At 34.1% G+C, this 22,302-nt stretch overlaps 1 protein-coding gene across 1 annotated transcript; it reads left to right on the top strand.

Moving 5' to 3' along the window:
• Window positions 1–12,830: 12,830 nt before the first annotated feature.
• On the top strand, window positions 12,831–14,449 carry LOC125645727 (proton-coupled folate transporter-like). The gene has a single exon (XM_048871556.2). The coding sequence runs from the start codon at window positions 12,831–12,833 to the stop codon at window positions 14,319–14,321; it is 1,491 nt and encodes a 496-aa protein (XP_048727513.1). The 3' UTR covers window positions 14,322–14,449.
• The last annotated feature ends 7,853 nt before the right edge of the window (window positions 14,450–22,302 follow it).

Below are 22,302 nucleotides of genomic sequence, written 5' to 3'. Positions count from 1 at the left end.
AACTCCTTTCTCGTGGGGATCCTGGTTAGAATAGGTCCTCAGTACCTCTTGCTTATTGTAAGAGGCGACTAAATGGGGGCAATCCTTCGAATGAGACTGCAAAAACCGAGGCCCCTTGTCACACCAGGTGTTACACGATAAAGATCTCTCTCTGCTAAAAAAAAAAAACCCCAAACAAAACAAACAAACCGTAAGCGCGGAGTATAGGTCTAAATTTTGCAGCCTTCATCGTCTCCTTATGAGTGGAAAATTCTCAAGCGAGACATTATACAATATACATAACCAACTTATCATAGTTGTACTTTATCTCTTCACAGTTTAAAACAGTGTAGATGTTTCCATTGTATGTCAACATTTAAATCTCGTGCTATTAGTTAGAGTGAAGCAATTGGCGGGTGCGGACGCCATTCAACCGCCCATGTTGTATTGATTGATTGTATTTGGTAATTTGCAAAAATATTCTTTTGCTACTTCTTAAAATGTCAGAGGAGTTGTAATGACAACAACGTGTGATGAAAGGACATAGATATCAGGAATATATCCAACCTTACAGTTCATAGATACACACCAGATAGTGGGCAATGATAGCAGAAGTTTGTTAAATCCATGACCCCGGGGTAGGATGGGGCCACAATAGGGGATCAAAGTTTACATATTAATGTATAGGGAGAAAATCTTTAAAAATCTTCTCAAGAACCACTGGAGTAGGAAAGTACAAATTTACATGAAAGCTTCCTGATGTAATGCAGATTCAGTTATGTTAAAATCATAACCCCAGGGTAGAATGGGGCCACAATAGGGGAACAAAGTTTTACATACTAGTATATAGAAAAGAATCTTTAGAAATATTCTTCTCAAGAACCATTGGGACAAAGAAGTTTACATTTACTTAAAAGCTTCCGATTCAAGTTTGTAAAAATCATGGCCTCTTGTTGATTATGAACCCTGGCAAGATTTGAATAAGATGTATTTCCCCAAAATGAGAGACAGTAATCAATGGTTGCTATAATGTATTAATTGTAGAAAAGCTTCCGAGGTTGAATAGAAAGATACTCTTTATTTCTACGGAGGACCGAAATTTTACGAGACTGTGATTTACACACGTGATCAATATGAATATTGTATTGCAGGGAGTTATCTAAATATACCCCAAAGATTCTTTCATGTGTTACGATGTCTAATGTTTTGTTCGATATGCATAGTTGAAAATCATGGCGTGAAAAATTTGATCTCTCCTGATGCGTACCGACTAACAAGCATTTTGTTTTTGTAGTATTTAGAACCATTTGATTCTGAGATCACATTATTTCTATTCAACCAATATCAGTTGATAGTGAATTTTCAATAGGCAGAGTCATGTACAGTCGCATCATCAGCAATTAAATCGATGTTAGATTTTTTAATGCATGGTGGAAGATCATTAATGTGAAATATAAATAGGAGAGGTCTTAGTATAGACCCCTGTGGAATTTGAACCCTGATAAAACCATGTCTTCAAAATAACCGGGTTCATTCTAGATTCAGGCGTTCTGTAATGATGAAACAAATTAATGTACAAGTAATAAGTTTTTTGTATTCAGTACCTTAATAATCTACATGACGGACAACAGAAAATTGTTTCCAAGCAGGTTATTGTATGGCTAAGTGAACAGAATCAATGTCATATACAATTCCATCAATAGCTAATGGAATGAAATTGGAAAAATCTACTCCAGAAAGCGGCGAGCTGTGATGTAAGTGTCAAACTGTTAATTTGCTGTCAAATACTGTATCATATTCCTGGATTTTCATAACCGAGCAGTTTATCGAAATTAAAATCGCTCATGTTGAATGATAAGAAGAGTCAAAACTTGATTTAGCAGCAAATTATTATGATAGATTCTTCACTCAGCCAATGCTTAACTTCGGTCTGCATTCAATATTGCCATTACTGTAATCGGCCACTGATACGAAGGATTAAAGAAAATGGTGCGCGTGTTATTCAAAGGCTATTATCAAGGGAATTTTTGATGCCCCATTTAATTTTCTATTATCATTTTCAATGTCTTCTGTCTTTATGAAACTTGAATTTTATCTGGGACTTCAGGCAGTATTACTAAGAATTTTCCCTATTTTCAATTTCTTTTCATATTTTGAACCACAACACAAGGGTCTTGCATTTTACTAACCCGAGACACCTTTAATACATAATGAGACGTAGAGATGTGAACAGCACTGCATGCATTGTAGTCACCTTTATCAATGGTTGTTCAAGAACATTTGTCGCTCCATGGCAACAAGAAAATATTTCGCTTAATAGATAACCGTGATAAACGTTGCATTATGAAATATCACGAGTCTACCAACAGTGCTCTGAATTTTCTAGAATTCTTTGTTGCTTTTCGTGATGTTTACTTGCCGATACTGGTTGGATAACTGTGATTCCTTTCCTGTCAGTGTGGATACTACATTGTTGTTCATTGTAAACTCTAGCAGAAATAACTTGATGATAGTTATTTATTAATGTCAATTTTTGTATCTAGTAAAGAGTCGACTGGTTCGTTGGGCGGCACTACCTTTTGATAATAAATATTTGACTGAAAATTGTTTTAGCTTAAAAAGACACGGTACAATCAATTAAAACTAATATCTTACTTAAACTAAAGACATGGTACAATCAATTAAAACTAATATCTTACTTAAACTAAAGACACGGTACAATCAATTAAAACTAATATCTTACTTAAACTAAAGACACGGTACAATCAATTAAAACTAATATCTTACTTAAACTAAAGACACGGTACAATCAATTAAAACTAATATCTTACTTAAACTAAAGACACGGTACAATCAATTAAAACTAATATCTTACTTAAACTAAAGACACGGTACAATCAATTAAAACTAATATCTTACTTAAACTAAAGACACGGTACAATCAATTAAAACTAATATCTTACTTAAACTAAACACATGTCACCTTGACCTTTTCCCCTTGATCTCATTGTATGCAATAATATTATGAGGATGTCAGCATTTTGTAAAATCAAAACGCCTATGAAAAAGGGAAGCAAAAATTGCAGAGATGAAGTTATGCACCTCTTTTAAAGGTTTAGAATATGATACTTTTCCCTATATAGATATTTTAAATAATTTCGATTGCATTCCCTAATCCTTAGGAGTAGGACATTTAAAACCTAGGGATTATTTTAAAAGCATTTTCAGAAACCGCTGAAAAAAATGGGCAGGGATTTCCTACATTAAAGTTTCATTCAGAAATTTGACGAGTTTATAGCGACCATTTTCAAAATTTCGAACTTACCATTTTATTCGTCATCCTCAACTACCGCTATAAAATTTTTTGTTGAAATCGGACAACATAGAAAATTTTAACGGCCATTTTGAAAATTTTGGCAAAATTGGTAATTTTGAGTTTACCATTTTCGTTGAGTATGAACAACGTAAAAAAAAATTGCACGCTTATTTAAATTTGGCAGCAATTTTTAGAATTTCAAATTCACCATTTTATTACCCATTCTCAACTGTCCCAACATACCAGATTGTTGGGAATGGACATTGAAAAATTAACGCATTGTGCAACGGTTCATCTTTAAAGCTAAGTTTATTATATCTTCAACAGCATGTGAAATGCTACCGGTAGTAATGCTTTTAAAAACATATTCAGAACCTCCTGGAAAAAATTTGGGCAGGGGTTCCCCTATTTTTCAGAAATTTGACACGTTTTTGGTGACCATTTTGAAAAAATCTAGTTAACCATTTTGAAAATGGCGAGTTAACTTTTATTCGCCATCCTTAACTTCCCCTACTTACCAAATTTTGTTGAGATCGGACAATATTTGTTTTAATTGATGCGTTTTCGGCAGCCATTTTGAAAATTTCCAGGATACCATTTATTCGCCATCCTCAATTACTTCTATATATCGAATTTTGTTGAGCTCGGACATTGAAAATTTGACGCGCTTTCGGCGGTCATGTTGAAAATTTTGGCCATTTTGATAATTTCAAGTTGACTATTTTATTCGGCATCCTCAACTTCCCCATCATACTAAATTTCGTTGAGATCGGAAAACGCTGAAAATTTGAAGTATATATTGGCAAGTTCACCTTTTTTGCAATCCTCATTTTTGAAGAATTTTCTTGAGATCGGACAGCCTTGAAAATTTGATGCGTTTTGATGACCATTTTGAAAGGTTGCGCCATTTTGAAAATTTCGGAAATACTATAAATTTATTCGCCATTCTGCAAAAAAATTTAAGAAAATCAAAATCCATGCTACACTGTACATGAACATCTTCAATATCCATACAAACACTGTAGAATAAGAGGTCATCGCTTGAAAACTGAGAAGAGTGAAGCGGACCCTCCTTATAATTTGAATTTCAAATAAAGAAGCAAAACTCCTGCAAGAGAGGTCGAAATTGATCAAAATTGCACATAATCTAGAGTGACTCCCAAAGAAGCTACACAACAAAGTTCAACTTGGTATACGACGTACAGACAGCACTGCACCATAATCTAAAGACGAGTGTATGATATTAACAAGTTTAGATGCACATGCGACAAGCATGACATTGTGATAACCTTGACACTCCTCCACTGTAACTAAATTTAAATCAGAGTACAAAATTTTCCTGCGCAACCGCGCTCTCAGATCAACAATATTAAACTACAAATTCACATTTAGCAAACATGCGCAGAACGCTGCCTCCTGTGCTCTTTATTGCATACAATAATCCACACAATCTAATTAAAATCAGACTTCTTAGATCCGCGCCGTATACTCTTCGTAAGAGTATACATACATGTAATATATATATTGTCAAATTATGTCTGACAGAAAAATTGTCCACCCAACCAACGACAACTGTTTATCATATCTACATACAGGGGGAAAATCAATCTCTCACCAGAGGGCGTATTACGCTGCGCTACAACACCTCTGTCAACGTCTAAATGTCAAGATTCTTGGCAAAACTTACCTATACCTATAGCATCATGGATAATAATTTTATAAGTTTAAGTTTTATGCTTTAAATCTTAAAGTAGGTTCACAAAAACAACGAATTCCATGATTATATACTAGTATTATTGAATGAATGAATATTTATATAAACCTTCTAATTCGATCAGATGTCTCATATTTACCATCTTCTGTCTTCTGATTTTAAAAAATTCAGAGAAGTGTTTGATTTGCTCAGATATTATCATTACAGTTCGATATGCTAAGTTAGTTTTTGTACATTTTGATATAACTTTTTAGACGTTGACAGAGGTATTAGTGGAGCGTAGCGGGAACGATAACTCTGGGTAGAGATTGGGGGAAAATAATCTCATTGTCATGTGCTCCGCTAAAATGCATGAAATTACATTGTATATTTAGATGCATGATAATTCAAGTTCTACAAATGCATACATATTCAGAGAAAATTAACATTAAAAAAACTTACTCTATGCGGGGCTAAAAAAGCAGAATAGCACCAGGCGTTTGATGAAACTGTCACGTGATATAGATAGTCGAAATAAATGACATGACTGATAAGTACAAAGAAAGACAATTCTATGCCATTACATTACACTTGCGATGTTGTTGATTATCACGGGCACCTGACGTTGGCACTCACACTCCCTTTGATCTAGCCCCCCCCCCCCCCCCCCATACATTTAAAATGTGCTAAACCAACAAAAATGTGTCCAGAAATTCGTGGATTCTATGTCTGTTGTGTTTGTCTATTGTATCTATGTTTTTAATTCCCAATTACATTTTGCTCTGAAGTTTTACACATCGTAATAGAGATGTCCGATGCTGGTATTGACTAATGACGCTGACCATTTGACTTTTCCGTTAAATGGACGATTTTTGTTGGGGGCAGTTTGTTTGGGTAAATACGTTTTGTAAATCATAATTTTCTCCGCATCTGAAAATAGAAACCGTTACCGTTAATGCTCAGCTCCTTGGCATGCCCAATGATGTAAAACACGGTTACCTCCCCTCTACCTCCACCCATCATTGGTTTAGGCCCGGTTAATTAAGCATGCACACACATTATGCCACTTACTATGAAAGAGAAATTCATTATTGCACTTATGACTATGAAGATATGTAACTGTAAGCTTGACATCATATGATTGTGATTAACTTGATTAATTCTAGGCTTGTGAATGGATCTCAAAGTATCCTTACAACAGCAACAAAAAGTGTGTGTGTGTGTGTGTGTGTGTCCCCACCCCCATGTCAAACATGTAGCAAATTTTGATCTACATTTATTTCTTACATGCGAATGCTGAAATATTTAATCATTGTAATAAAGATTAGGATTCTGTAAAATATTATATTGTTCTTTGTTTTAAAAATATGGCATTGCTACATGAGGATTACACTATCAATTTCAGAATAATCACCGCCTTTCTGTTAAATAGAATAATTTTAAAGGTTCTTATTATCCTGTTGTACGATTTTCATTACACTACTTATTTCTCCTTCTTTTCTTTTATATTCAATATCGAATATAGACGTACTGTCAGGCGCGCATGTGGGAAGGGGAATACCCCGGAGTTTTATAGAAAATAAATATATTTGCCCAATTTTACGCACTTCTGTTGAACGTGTAAAACACTAAATGTTAGTCCTTAGCTTCGATTGGAACACCCCCCCCCCCATGGTATGGAAACTTAAAAACCGGTGTGGAACCATCTACCATTAAGATTCACGATTTCCCCCCCAAATTTTGTTTTTCACTTTTAATTATCAAAATCTACTGTTTAATGTGTTTTTAAAGGTTTCACAAAATAAAAATCAAGGGTTATACATCATCAGAGAAGCTCATTCTAGAGGGTTTATTATCTGTTTTGCAAACAAAGATTGCGGTATGTTATTGTTTACAAAGTTTTCAAAAGAAATAGATATCGATCTAAATCTATTATATATATCACATTTCAAGTATTCTTTAGGTAAAATGTGTCATCTAAAAGTTAATTTTTTGACTGAGCAAAATTAACATTTCACTGGTTGTAAACATATAAAGACTCGAATCTTTGTTTACATAACACCGATTTAAGGCTAAAATATTGCTTGTATTATTAAATTCAGAAGGTCAAAATTTTGGCTGTCAACATATAATGAGTTATATTTTTAATTTTTACCATCAAAACTAGAAAAAAATGTTTTCAAAAAATGTGAACCAGTCTTTTTAAGATACCTATATATATGTTTTTTTAAAAAACGGGTTTAAATGTTTAGTGTAATGAAAATCGCACAATAGGATAATAGAAATCCTTAAAAAATACTTTAGAAAAATTATGGATCCACCCATATCTATGTATTTACACTCGCTCAAACGATAGCACCACCAACACATTATCATTTTATCATATTTATGATATTTTTAAAAAAAAGCCCGATTAGATGAAGAATACTTAAAGTTGTACCTATTCGACGAGTTGATATTAGAGTATTCTGTATAGTTGATATTAGAGTATTGTGTACAGTTGACATCAGTGTATTATGTATAGTTGATATCAGTGTATTATGTATAGTTGATATCAGAGTATTGTGTACAGTTGATATCAGAGTATTGTGTATAGTTCATATCAGAGTTTTATGTATAGTTGATATCAGAGTATTATGTATAGTTGATATCAGAGTATTGTGTACAGTTGATATCAGAGTATTGTGTACAGTTGATATCAGAGTTTTGTGTATAGTTGATATCAGAGTTTTGTGTACAGTTGATATCAGTGTATTATGTATAGTTTACAGAGTATTGTGTATAGTTGACATCAGAGTATTGTGTATAGTTGATATCAGTGTATTATGTATAGTTGACATCAGTGTATTATGTATAGTTGATATCAGAGTATTGTGTATAGTTGACATCAGAGTATTGTGTATAGTTGATATCAGTGTATTATGTATAGTTGACATCAGTGTATTATGTATAGTTGATATCAGAGTATTGTGTATAGTTGATATCAGTGTATTATGTTTAGTTGACATTAGTGTATTATGTATAGTTGATATCAGAGTATTGTGTATAGTTGATATCAGTGTATTATGTACAGTTGATATCAGTGTATTATGTATAGTTAATATCAGTGTATTATGTATAGTTGATATCAGAGTATTGTGTATAGTTGATATCGGATTTTAAATATAGTTGATATCAGAGTATTATGTATAGTTGATATCAGAGTTTTGTTTATAGTTGATATCAGAGTTTTATGTATAGTTGATATCAGAGTATTATGTATAGTTGATATCAGAGTTTTGTGTATAGTTAATATCAGTGTATTATGTATAGCTGATATCAGAGTTTTGTGTATAGTTGATATCAGTGTATTATGTATAGTTGACATCAGTGTATTATGTATAGTTGATATCAGAGTATTGTGTATAGTTGATATCAGTGTATTATGTATAGTTGACATTAGTGTATTATGTATAGTTGATATCAGAGTATTGTGTATAGTTGATATCAGTGTATTATGTACAGTTGATATCAGTGTATTATGTATAGTTAATATCAGTGTATTATGTATAGTTGATATCAGAGTATTGTGTATAGTTGATATCGGATTTTAAATATAGTTGATATCAGAGTATTATGTATAGTTGATATCAGAGTTTTGTTTATAGTTGATATCAGAGTTTTATGTATAGTTGATATCAGAGTATTATGTATAGTTGATATCAGAGTTTTGTGTATAGTTAATATCAGTGTATTATGTATAGTTGATATCAGAGTTTTGTGTATAGTTGATATCAGAGTATTATGTATAGTTGATATCAGAGTTTTGTGTGCAGTTAATATCAGAGTATTGTGTATAGTTGATATCAGAGTACTGTGTATAGTTCATATTAGAGTATTGTGTTCAGTTGATATCAGAGTATTGTATATAGTTGATATCAGAGTTTTATGTATAGTTGATATCAGAGTTTTATGTATAGTTGATATCAGAGTATTGTGTATAGTTGATATCAGTGTATTATGTATAGTTGATATCAAAGATTTATGTATATTCGATAGCAGTATTGTGTACAGTTGGTATTAGAGTTTTGTGTATAGTTGATATCAGAGTATTGTATATAGTTGATATCATAGTATTGTGTATAGTTGATACCAGAGTATTATGTATAGTTGATATCAGAGTATTGTGTACAATTGATATCAGAGTTTTGTGTATAGTTGATATCAGGAGTATTGTGTATAGTGACATCAGTCCTTTACCAAAATTGTAAATTTGATGATCTAGGGGTTCTGGTATCAGGACAGGGCCAAAGTGGTCAGTGATTAATTGTGTTAACAATTGAACATTTTTAACTTCTTTATAACTACCATTCCATTTTTTTCATGGTATGAAGCATCTTTGGGACAAGGTGACGTAAGTTGTAAATTTTAGGGCTTCTGCACCCCCAGGGATTTAAGGGTTGGGTTAAAACTGCCAAACATTGACCAAGACAGAATACAAAACTATTCTCTAAAACTTCACATTTGTAAGAAAAACTAAATGCATAATTGTGTAAAGCAGGGAGGCCTCTACCAAAATTGTCATTTCATGATCCCTGGGGTAGAGGTTCTGACTCCAGGATGGTGCCAAACTTGATTGTATATATGGTGTATATGTGTAAAACATTTAGATGATATCTTCTTTATTGCTATTGATATTAGATTGAAACGAAATAGATATTTAGAATGAGTATGTTGTCCTTTGCCAAACTTGTAATTTTCAGGAATAGACTGATAAGGCCTGTAGCCCTCTTGTTACATGTATAACAACGTGTTCTGTCAATTAAGATGATGCAATTCCACCTTCTCCTTACCTCAAAAGAGAGAGAGAAAGAGAGAGAGAGAGTTAAACGTGATGATAAAGAAGAAAAAAAACTGATGAAAGCAAAGACTAAACAATATACTAGTAAACCTCATCCTAATTTGTGAACACAGGGAAAATCCACTGTGATTTACTTGCAAAACATATTAAACGCACTTTATCGAAATTCATGCTCGCCCCTTTCATTTTCAAGGTTAATATCTTGACAAATTTTTATGATATTCAATAAAATAATGCTACATTTCGACGTGTTCTGAACATTGCGACAATAATTGCATCTACAACCCGACATAATGAGCACTTCTCACTGTGTGTTCAGTCCTGTGCTTCCCGTTGATAGCTATATGATTATAGTTTGCACCGACCGAAATGCACCCTAATCTCAAGAATCAGTAACCAATCTATGCAAAGGTTTTGAACAGTGTACATATTCTTATTGGTTTTCTTAAGTCATATCTTAAAGGCTCCCTGAACTTCTTGATAAGAACTTTCTTGCAGACTCTATTTCTTGTGTCTCACCTTTCCGATTCCATGCAAGCACATTTTTATGTTCTTCGCGCGTCATGTTCTCTTATAAGAAAAATATATATATAACTTATGGAAGTACTTCACACATTGAAAACAAAAATGTTTACGAAAAAGAAATACATTACAATACATGTAACAAAGCAGTACACTCCAAATAAGATTTGATGAGATAGGGCTTACTTGAGCTTACAATTTATCTCATACGTGTGGTGTATTCACACTTCCGTTTGATAAAGCACTTCCGGTCCGAACTACTTTTGACGCTGTCCCCGCTTGGATGACATATTTTCTGTGTTGATGCATATCGACGCATGAAATAAAGCGTATAACTTGTTATTCTGTATTTATTTAGAATTTCTTTTATAGCAAAATTAAAATGATGTTGCCCCCACTGACATATAATGAAAGTTACCGGCCATAAAAATGCCAACTCGATCAGCAACTACTCAAAAATTACGATCAGAAAACAAAAATATGTCCACACTATTATCATCGACAAGGAATCAAGCGCCTACTGGACAAGCATAATCGAAAGTACCTCGACATGCTGCGGTACCAAATATTCAGAAGCACAGTCTCTTTTCTCCGGAGCCATATTGAATGTAGGCCTAATAAATCTCAACAGCTTTACTTACTAGGCCTAAAGTGCCTCAGGATTTCCTCTCGTCCTCAGATCCAAAGAAACCACGTGATTAGAATCCAAATGCACAAACACTTCTACTTTTCATTGTAAACTGTTGAACTGTTAATAACGTTGCATTGAAATATTACTTACATTGATCGTTGTTACACGTGTTTATTTCAAAAAGACGACGACATCAAACTTTCATCAGAAGGCCAGGCCTACGTCAAAAAATAAATACTCGGTCAATAGTTGTTACTTTGTTGGAATGGCAAAACCATTATTAATTACAAACTATAATCCCTTCTAAAACAATTTTCATCATGGTTTCTTGTACAAAATGCCCTTTTGTACTGTATATGAATGGATTGTAAGCGCATTATTTTTTTTTTCCGCGTACAGAAGACTGATACAAAACAAATTCAATCAGCTGTTTCTACCATACTGGGGATCAAAATTGAGCGAAAAGAAGACGTATGAGATGAATAGAACATCTATAATTGCGTATTTTGATATTTTGGTTTATCCAACTCGTTGATATGGTGTACTTAAATACACCATATCAACTCGTTGGGTAAACCAAATATCAAAACACACAATACATGTATAGATATCCTCTATATACATGAGCTAAAAGAAATTGAAATCAGTTAACGAAGAACATATCGCGTGACTTATGTGTAATCATGGAAACGAGCTCGCTCACTATAATTATTAAAGCTCTATCATTTTATTCATTCATTAATTTTATTCGCTCAAACCACAATGAAAGTGGTAAATGAGGTACAATACAGAATTAATACCAGTTACGTTAGAAGAATGTATATAGGTATGCAAATAAACATATTAAAATATATACATAAATATGTACAAAAATTTGAAATTCTGTGTTAAGGAAAACAAACTAATTCAAATATTTCTGAAATAAACATGTACAGGTTTTTTTTTCAGGTTTTCAACATTACTCGTTGACATAATTTCATTTTCCCTTATATTTGGTCTCGTACGTTTAAGAACGTGTACATAGCTTGTTTTTGTAATCGTTTAAATACAAAGGAAATTGTTTTTAAAGTTTTAAGATTGGTTACGCAAATTTTGAGATCTTTTCTATTCATTTTTATCCAGTAGATTGATTTCTAATATTGTTTTGAAACATGACGTGCCCTACATTAGAAGGATTGGTGCAGTGGAGGAACATATTTCTTTTAAAGAAACATATAATAGAATAACGGTGGCATACTTCTACCTAATAACAAGTTATTTTTCTATAAAATTATGTTGACATGCAAGATAGTTATGTAACATAAATATGTCAACAAACAACTTGATTGTTGACATGCAAGAAAAATGTAATAAGATATTTTTAGATATCAAATATCGCCAACGTCTGACTTCTCACATCTACGTTGACATTCAACTTCAAATTATGTTGACATGAATTTATTCTTGTTGACATCATCTTAATCTTGTCGACATGCAATTAAATAATGTCGACATGCAACTCATGTTAACATGCCACTTCACCATATTGACATGCAACTTAATCATGTCGACATGAATTTATTTATGTTGACATGTAACTTATTTGTTGGGGGGGGGGGGGGGGTGGGGTGGGGGTTACTCCAAAATAAGCTTCATTCACACATGAAAGAATACGGGATATCATATATGATTTCGAAATTCAAATATTTATCAACACTTTCTACTTCAAACAAATAATATTTGATGCCAGCTTATAATATATTAATTTCTGCAATTTGTTACATTACAGGTTCTGAAATCCATCATACATCGTGTCTAGATGATGCTGTCAATGAATCGTTACTGATCATCGCAACATAAGAGCTTCAGTATGCCAGCCTTAAAGGACAATATGCAGATCGTTTTAAGTTACGTTTCCCAGGTATTTTCTGTCGCTTCGTTGGGTTGTTTTTACGATTGTGACGTAGATCTTGTCTTTCTACTGTATAGCGTTGCGGACTCGCTTCTCGACGCAATCCTGAGACCTAATGTACCACAAATAGTATGTTTTTCCATATATCAGGAGCAGATTCAAAGTTGTAAACAGATGAATTTACATCCTGAAATACAAAGTCTGGTCCAAAGAGAGTCCACAACTTATCTTATCTTACACAAAGTTCTGACAAATACACCAGCACTGGTGTTAGGATTGTTCTGTGGAGCGTGGAGTGATAAATATGGCCGTAGGCTTCCAATGGCATTGCCTAGTTTTGGAACCACCTTTGCTGTATTGCTATACATGGCTGCAAACATGACATCTAAAGGATCTATTGACTTTTTCTTATGTGGATCTTTTGTTCATGGCTGTTTTGGGAAGACTGCAATGATAAATATGGCTGTTAACAGCTATATTGTTGATGTTACAACAACAGATAAACGTACAAAAAAGCTCGGAATCTTGGCAGCTATGCAATTTTTGGGTATGTTTGTGGGATCTCTGATTGGAGGTCTGTTGGTAGATTTAACATCAGTGTTAACGTCCTATTGCATTGTTTCAGCAATAAGCTCTATCGTAGTCACAATGACATTGTTATTCCTCCGAGAAACTATAAAGGTAGATAACGAAGAAAATTTATCTCCGTACAAATCCTTTTTCCGTTGCAAAAATGTACAAGAATCATTTAAGGTCTTAACAAAAAATAGAGACGGAAAACTACGAACATGTATATTTAGTTTATTTCTTATCATTTTGCTACATCAAACATGCAGAACTGGCCTAACAGACGTAACTCTGTTGTACACCGAGAAGTCCCCTCTTAGTTGGCCGACATCTTGGTTTGGGTACCTTTCAGCAGCTGACAACGCCGCCATGGGAATTATTTTGTTGGTACTTCTCCCGCTTTTGTCTAGTGTTGTGAAATTGAACGATGCCACAATAAGCATGATTGGGTTATCCTGTGCGTGTGCGAGGTTTGTGATTATGACCTGGAGCAAGAAGACATGGATGGTCTGGTTGTCGGTGATTATTGGAAGTATTGGTGGAGTCATAAACTCGCCTGTTCGGTCTCTACTGAGCAAAATGGTCCACGAAGATGAAGTTGGTAAAATGTTTTCTTTGCTTGGAAGTGGAGAGACTATTGCCAAATTCTGTGCGGCATTTTTTACGTATCTGTATGGCTATACTCTTGATATTTTCCCTGGATTCCCATTCATTTTGGCAGCTGTTTTATACTTGATAATGATGGGCATCATACTTGCAGTCAACTTTTATTCAAGAGAATCGGATAATGATAACTCTGGAATGCCACAAGAAGAACCAAATCTAGAACTGAATCGCATTAACTGTAATGATACAGTTGTCTTGTATAATGATGTGGAATGAGAGGACATTTGGTGTGACTCTTGTCATGAGAACTCTCAGCAACAATTACGCAAACTAAATCATATCATAACCGTTTAACATTCCATATGTATTCGAATAATAGCGAATAGTCAGTGTAGAAATAAACAGGTATATTTATATTCCATCATGAAGTTCACGTCTTTCTAAATTACGTGCAGGATATGTCTCAAACAAAGTCAGACTTCTGTTGAAAGTAAACCTGGAAGATGTCACGAAATCAAAGCTATGGCGCATGTATGGATTTCTCAACGCCATAAAATAGATTTTTTTAAAAAAAAAGGAATAATATATTTGTTACATATTTATTTACACATATGCACCACCCCGTGTAGAAATGAAATAAATTAACTTTGTATCAGTCTTGCTGAGTTCGAGAGTTCAAAAGGAAATAGATTAATTTATCTCCGAAGCATTTTGAAAATTGTGTATTGAATATCTCTCGTCAAATTTGATCGGCAGTCTAGCTAATTGCTTTATTGATTGTGTTTATGATTCAAGATAGAGCGGTTCTACAATCATTTACTGGTGTAGGATCAATTGTAGTCGTTTTTCAATGATAACGTTTTAACTACTTTATCTAACTGGCAATCCATGACCCCGCTGATGTTGCTCTCTTTCTATCTATCTCTCTCTGAATTCAAGAAAAAATTTTTTTTTGGTGAAATCAGAAGCCCCGTTTAGACAAAAGCTGTATATTGGTCTACAATTTCTTGAATTTGACGAGAGAGAGAGAGAGAGAGAGAGAGAGAGAGAGAGAGAAATCCACTGTATAAATGAATTTATTATACCTCAGTATGAGAATTCTATGCAACGAGTAATCTGATTGGTTTAGACAGTCACGTAATGATGAATATATATTATTACTACAATAATTTGATCCGAAGAGTCGGATCACGTCGAGTTGACAGGCGCGGATCATCAGATCACACGAGACGCCAAGTACTGTAGTAATGATAAATTTATTATATACCCCCTTATTTTTTTTTAAATCCACATTTATAAGGTAATAAATGTAATACATATGATCAAAAACATAGACATACAGTGAAATTATATTTTGTGTGCGCAGTATTGTTTGTGACGCGGTCAATATTTTCCACACAAAACATTGCGTTGATGCATTGCGACGTTATCAGTTTCAGAGGATACTGACACGGAATTAGAAAACCACAGTGTGGTGATCCGGAAAATCGGCAAACTAACAACTCAACTTTATGACAAGCGGGATGATGAAAGGCGAAGATAACGAACAGTGATCAATCTCATAACTCCTATAAGCAATACAAAATAGAGAGTTGGGCAAACACGGACCCCTGGATATACCAGAGGTGGGATCAGGTGCCTAGGAGGAATAAGCATCCCCTGTCAACCGGTCACACCTGCCGTGAGGCCTATATCTTGATCAGGTAAATAGAGTTATTCGTAGTCAAAATCAGTGTACCAAGAACGGCCTAACAATCGGTATGAAACACGTCAGGCAACATTTGACTCAATGATAGGTTGTATTGACGAACTAGATCGTTATAACGACCATAGAATTTGCGAAATGCTGACTTTAAACGAGACTGTTGAAACCCCTGCACCATCAACTTGTTTGTCAGTAGCCTGTCTCGATTTAAAAACTGATTATACGCAGAACAAGCTTTTGTATATCGCATCAGTCAAGATATCTAAACACCATATGTAGGTGATAATGGAATATTGCTACATAAATATGGGAAGTTGAAGCAAATTCTATGATCGTTATAACGATCCAGTTTGCCAATACAACCTATAATTGGTCAAATGCTGTCTGACGTGTTTCATACCGATTGTTAGGCCGTTCTTGGCACACTGATTTTGACTACGGATAATTCCGTTTACCTGATTAAGATACAGGGCTCACGGCGGGTGTGACCGGTTGACAGGGGATGATTACTCCTCCTAGGCACCTGATCCCACCTCTGGTATATCTAGGGGTCCGTGTTTGCCCAACACTCTATTTTGTATTGCATATAGGGGTTATGAGATTGATCACTGTTCGTTATCTTCGCCTTTCATCATCCCGTTAGTCATAAAGTTGAGTTGTTAGTTTGCCGGTTATATCTATTTTCAATAAAACAATCTAAATATGAAGCAGAAGTGGAAAATGATATTGTTAATCGATAAAACGTCGTCAATATATCTAAATTTTAAATTGAAGGCCACAGCAAGAGATTTTTTCTTCTCACGTAAAAACTTTTGAATAAATTCTGCTTTATAAGAATATAAATACAAGTCAGCTAACAAAGGAGCACAATTCGTGTCCATGGGAATTCCAACAGGCCGTTGGAAGACGTGATCACCAAAGACTACGAAGATATTGTCAACAAGGAACTCCAGCATAGTTTTTATTTCAACTTCAAAGTACTTTTGTGTGGAATCAGTGGTGTTTAACAAAGTAATTTTTTTAAATGACTGATCACTAGATATGAATATTTCTGTTTTTAATTTTTGTTAAAGAATCAATTGTCAAAAAATCTAGTCTTCAATTTATCGTGAGGAATGGTCGTGTAGAGTGTTGAAAAGTCATACGTTTTGATATTATTGATTTGAGAAAAGTTGAAATTTGCGATTTCAAAGGTGTTGCACGTCATATGTTAATTTCCCTAAAGGTGTTGCGTGAGATATCGATAAAATAAGGATATTCAAATATATGATAAAATCAATTGGAACTTATGTCTTGATTCAAACATTTTTGAAAATAAGTTTAAAAGACGTGTATTAACAAGAATTAGCCAAAATAATTTGAGTTTAAATCAAGCAATAAGCGATTTATATGATTTTTAGCATTAAATTAGAGGGGTATAGCCGAATTTCAGAAAAACTGCCTCCGTGAAACAAAATGAATTTAGCATGAAAATGTTCTTCGAGTTTTCCACTAAAAAAAACTGTCGCTTTGAAATTTTGTTTCACGAGGGCATTTTTTCGTAAATTTAAAAAAATCGAAACGATTTCACTGATATTATATTGTTATATACTAATATCATTTTCAACTTCACCTGTACGCTAATTTTCCATTGTTACTTTAGTTCTACTGCTTGGTTCAGTGGATAAGGTCGTCGAATTTTAAGTGTAAAGAAGTCATCTTTTTTAACGACCGGGTTGGAATCCCTCTCGGATTTTTTTTTCAATATTACGTTTTCCAGCTAGGTTTTTCCTTATAATTGAAACACACTTACAATATGCCGAGTTTGAAATAAAATTCCAACCTCGACACTGTTTAGTTTGTGAATGGGAGTCGCATCAAACACGCCGAACACAGCATGTGATACCTGTGTTTTAAAAGTCAAGGCTGTTAACGAAAATTCTTAGGTTTTAAGGCTTTGTAAGAAATATGTCAAAAAAGGTAAATAACTGTTAAACAGTTTGAATGGATAAGACAATATGTATTCCTGGAGAAAATTGCTATGGTAATCAATGTTTTCAGGTGCATGTACTTGGAATTTTGTTGAACTTTATTAATGCGTATTAAACTTCCCATATTTTGTTTTGTGTTCAGAGGTATGTACAGATGGTTGTAGAAAATAATGCATACGAGTGTAAGAGCTTTTAGACTGTAGTATTATAGAATATTAAATATTTGATACACTCGTAACCCTATACGCTGTGTCTAATACTCAGAAAAATTAAAACAATTTAATTTTCACGATTTCAAAAAATTATGTTTAGACTATGTACGGACACATAAAATATTTTAGGCTTGCCCTTAGTACTGGGAAATCCCACAGGTATGTAAATGGCAAATACGTAATAAGAGTTTAAATAGGAATGTAGGTAAGTTCTACGTCACTGGTGTTTTTAAAAATGCCAGACACAAAGCTTCGACTCGGGAATATTACCGCTTCTGTGCAACACCCTCTTTACTAAAAGTTTTTTAGAAGTTTTTAGAATCCACATTTGATTTACACCACTACTGACATATGTAGTGGCACAGTACGTTTGAGGTTTCTCCTTCACAGCTGTTAATATTTTCGTATGAAGTAATGCTAGGCTTGTAAGAACATTTACTGGATCCAGCAATGTATCTGTGTCTGTAAGGGGTTTTATGAAGTTTAGGAATCCAGTATAGGTACGGTAACTCATATTCATTCGACCCATTGACTGGGATAATAAATGTGTCTAAACTGAAGCACGGTTTTGAAGAATTTCATCTTTTGAAAGGGTAGGTGGAGTAAAAGTACGATTACCAAAGGTGGAATTAATGCCAAGTTCGTTAAAAATGAGCCTTACAAACAAAGACAATGTTGTTACAAGCTTTGTCAGCTGGAACCAAAACATATTCCTAATCTAACCTATTTAATTCTTTTATCATATCTGGTTTACAGAAGGATAGATGGTACTTACTTTTGTTTTGATGTGTCTAATGCGGGATTTTAACATCCCTCTTATACTTTTAATCCATTCTGACAATGTATCAAGTTCTTTTTCCTTTTTTAAGCCCATCGTCTGGCATAATCCTCGACAGAATTCATAATAGAGACGAAGTTCTGTCTCCAATTGAAAGACCGAGGTTCTCTGTATTTAGCACAGGCACCTGAAGTTACTACCCCCCCCCCCCCCTTTGATAATTTGTTTTGGGGTGGCAATGATTTCTCTGAAATGTGTGAATTCCCGGTCTATCTCATCCCTCTTTCGATTCATGTAATCGTTTCACGCTTTTTGTAAGCTTTAGAGATTGGCCTTCGGTATGAAACAAAAATTTGTAAACAAACAGGGGGTCCCCGTTTCGGGGCACATTTTCCAAGTAATTGCAGTGTTACCGAAGGAATTTTGGCGAGCGGCAGGTCAGGGAGATGTCATACTACAAGTCCCTTCAACTCAAAACCCATCTCATCTCTTTTATTTGACACAATCTTGCGTGCATTGATCGGACAGGGCTTCATCTCTTTCACTGGCAGCCAAAAAGGAGGTCACAGAGTACGAATTTATAACGTGTCGTGTGATTGGTCCGCGAATAATCCCGAGACCATTCATTGCATCCATATGGAAATGCAGTACCTAGCGTTCTGATCCAATGATCTTCTCGTTGTGTACGAAAAGGGGTACTTAATGTTGGATTGTTTGTATGATGGTAATTTTTTTCTAGAATCCTGACCCTCATGGATAAGATGAAGTGGTCCGGGGAGTTAAAGTGTTTATAGAAAAGTTGGTTACCACCATTATTTATTTGAAATCTGTACCCCGATATTCTTTTATTAAGTAAACCCTTAGTTTCTCCCACATAAATTAAGCCACATAGGTTACACTCAATAGCGTAGACAACGTTCGAAGATTTACAAGTCAAATGATCAAAAGTTTTGGTACAGAAACTACGTCCGGTGAGATTACTACTAAATGAATTTCTGGTGATCAGTATATCACAACTTTTACAGAACATTTTGAGATCGAGCACATGGGATCTGAAAAGGAACTATCAAAATATCTCTTAAAGGAACATGAGAATCTTTAATTTGGGTAGATCTATAAGAATTTTCATTTCTATACCAAAGCTGATTATTTGACATATGACAAATCTTTGATATCTCGAAAGATAATCCGAGGGACACCAACCAATCTGTTAGAGCTCGTGTCCCTTATAAACTCCACAGAGTGACACCTTTTTATACTGGGCGACGTATCAGCCAGTATTCTGTCGTTATTGTTTATATTCATAAAAGAACATATATCGAGCAACAAGTATCCTCGGGGACAGACTGTCCACCAGCAGAGATACAAGGTAGACGAGTTTCATGTTCCTGTTACTGCTCATTTACAAGACATGATCTTAATTCAATTTTGGAAACTACATTTTAAAACCATATGTATATGTTTCTTATGGATCTAATGAACTACAGCTGTATCTATGAACTCGAGTCGTTAATCTTGTTTTACCATTACTGAATTATTATTACAAAATGAATCACCATCAATGATTGCTCATTCAGTTATAATCACCGTAGCTAACCCCTTCCTAACCCACGCCATTGTCTATCAGTATTTTGATTATAAATTAGTTGAGAGTTATCGATCTTAATCCTAGTGCTGTGATGATTTTACAGATCTTATGTCATACTGTCATTTGATTTGATCGAATTGTGTTTTATTGTTGCATTCCTCTTCTTACCCTGGTAAAGCGCCTTATAGTAATTTGTTTTATACAAGGCGCTATATAAATTTTATTATTATTATCATTATCATAATTAATTTAATTCTGCAAATCATTTTGATTAAAGTATCATCCTTTGAATTGTTCAATCCTTACAAATCATATTGATGTTTCAGCTCTTGAATTTTTCACTTCTTTTAAATGATGTGACATTTCATTTCTTGAATTCACTCGTATCTGATCATCAATACCTGTATTCACCTCTCAAATATTGATTTGAACATGTTTCATTGCATGTATAATATAAATAGGTTTAAACACAAGTTCTGAAAACTCCCGAGGTTCTCATTTAGAAAATTGATAACAATTGTCACAAAGCATATGTACCTGTATAGACCAAATAAATACCATAATTATACATGTACAAATAGCGTAAAATATATTACTATCATGAGAATCTGCTTGAGTTCAATATGAATTTGTGAACAGCATAGAACATTTTGCTGTTGATTTCATACCCCAAATTGTCACTGCCCCAGTCAAATATTAATCCTTGTAAAAATTATCCCCAGCATTCTTTAATAATTTTTATTTATTAATAAGAAATGCGATATTGAATTATTAGGCTCTCTCGCTTAAATACATTTTGTCTCAGATTGAAACGCTGTACAATTTCATAGAAAAGATACAAATATACACACCATGCATAAACTGAACAATTGTTTTTCTCAACAACTATTGCTCAACTACCTAATACATTTGTACATGTACAATAACGTATTTTTTATATGTGAAACAAAAATATTTAAATTCGATTTCTTTTTTAAAATATCTTCCTAAAGAACCAATATTATTTCCAAGTGCCTGTTTTTATCATTTTAAAGCTGTGTTCCGTAATAGCAAGCTTAGTACAACGACCCCCCCCCCCCCCATATCACAATAAATGCTGTATGTAACGCAACCGCTCAATGATGTTATAAAATGACGAACACTGAACAATTTTTCTCTACCATCATGCAATCTGCACAGAAATTGATTTCAATCAGTGTCAAAGTACATGTGTATAGCAGTTGTATAAGTCAATTAATGTTTCAATTAAGTTCGTGATTAATTGAACTTTAAAGAGATCAAGCTCTAGAAGCTCCAATAAATAAACAAAATAGTCATATTCTTTTAAGAAAAGTAAAATAGAAGAGAAGTCTTTAAATAGTGACAAACATTTTAATAATTTTACAAAATAGAATAGGAATTATTATATCAATTAAATCTACATTACTAGGCCTATGCCATTTGTTTTTTCCCTGTTGCTTTGTGAAGCCGGATCAATTCCTACAATGAGACGTCTTTTGCAGGTCTACTATGATCGATGATAGACTGGTCGGTCTTGCTCTGCTGTTTATTCAAATCAATTTCAAATATTGTCGATATTTGCTGATTCCGAGCATCGCCGAATTGGACAGTTGAAATTTTAGAGAAGGTGACAAAATTGTGTACAGAAAATGTATGATTTTGGCATTCAATAATCTGAAACTCCGTTTCCCCCCTCTCCCCAGGGCGCTGCCCTTGACTCGCTGGGGCCTATGGCGGGCCCCATAACCCTTGTAGATATGGCTGTGCCTCGCTTGTTATCAAAAGCGATCTACGCCCCTGCACTTGTGGTTCACCTTTAATGAATCCTTTGTATTGATTGGTTGTATCTTGTTTAACGTCTCTCTCGAGTATATTGTATGGTATATTGATTGGTTGTATCTTGTTTTTAAAACGTCTCTCTCGAGAATTTTTCACTCATATGGAGACATCACCAAGATCGATGAAGGGCTTCAAATTTAGGCCTTTGCTTGGCGCTTACGGCTA

This window comes from Ostrea edulis, chromosome 1 (assembly GCF_947568905.1).
Source record: "Ostrea edulis chromosome 1, xbOstEdul1.1, whole genome shotgun sequence".
Taxonomy (NCBI): Eukaryota; Metazoa; Mollusca; class Bivalvia; order Ostreida; family Ostreidae; genus Ostrea; species Ostrea edulis.
The sequence above is the reverse complement of the archived record's forward strand: the minus strand, read 5'-3'. Positions and strand labels throughout refer to the sequence as shown.

Coding starts and splice junctions, on each gene's coding strand:
- LOC125645727 (XM_048871556.2), top strand. CDS start 12,831: ATGCCAGCCTTAAAGGACAATATGCAGATCGTTTTAAGTTACGTTTCC.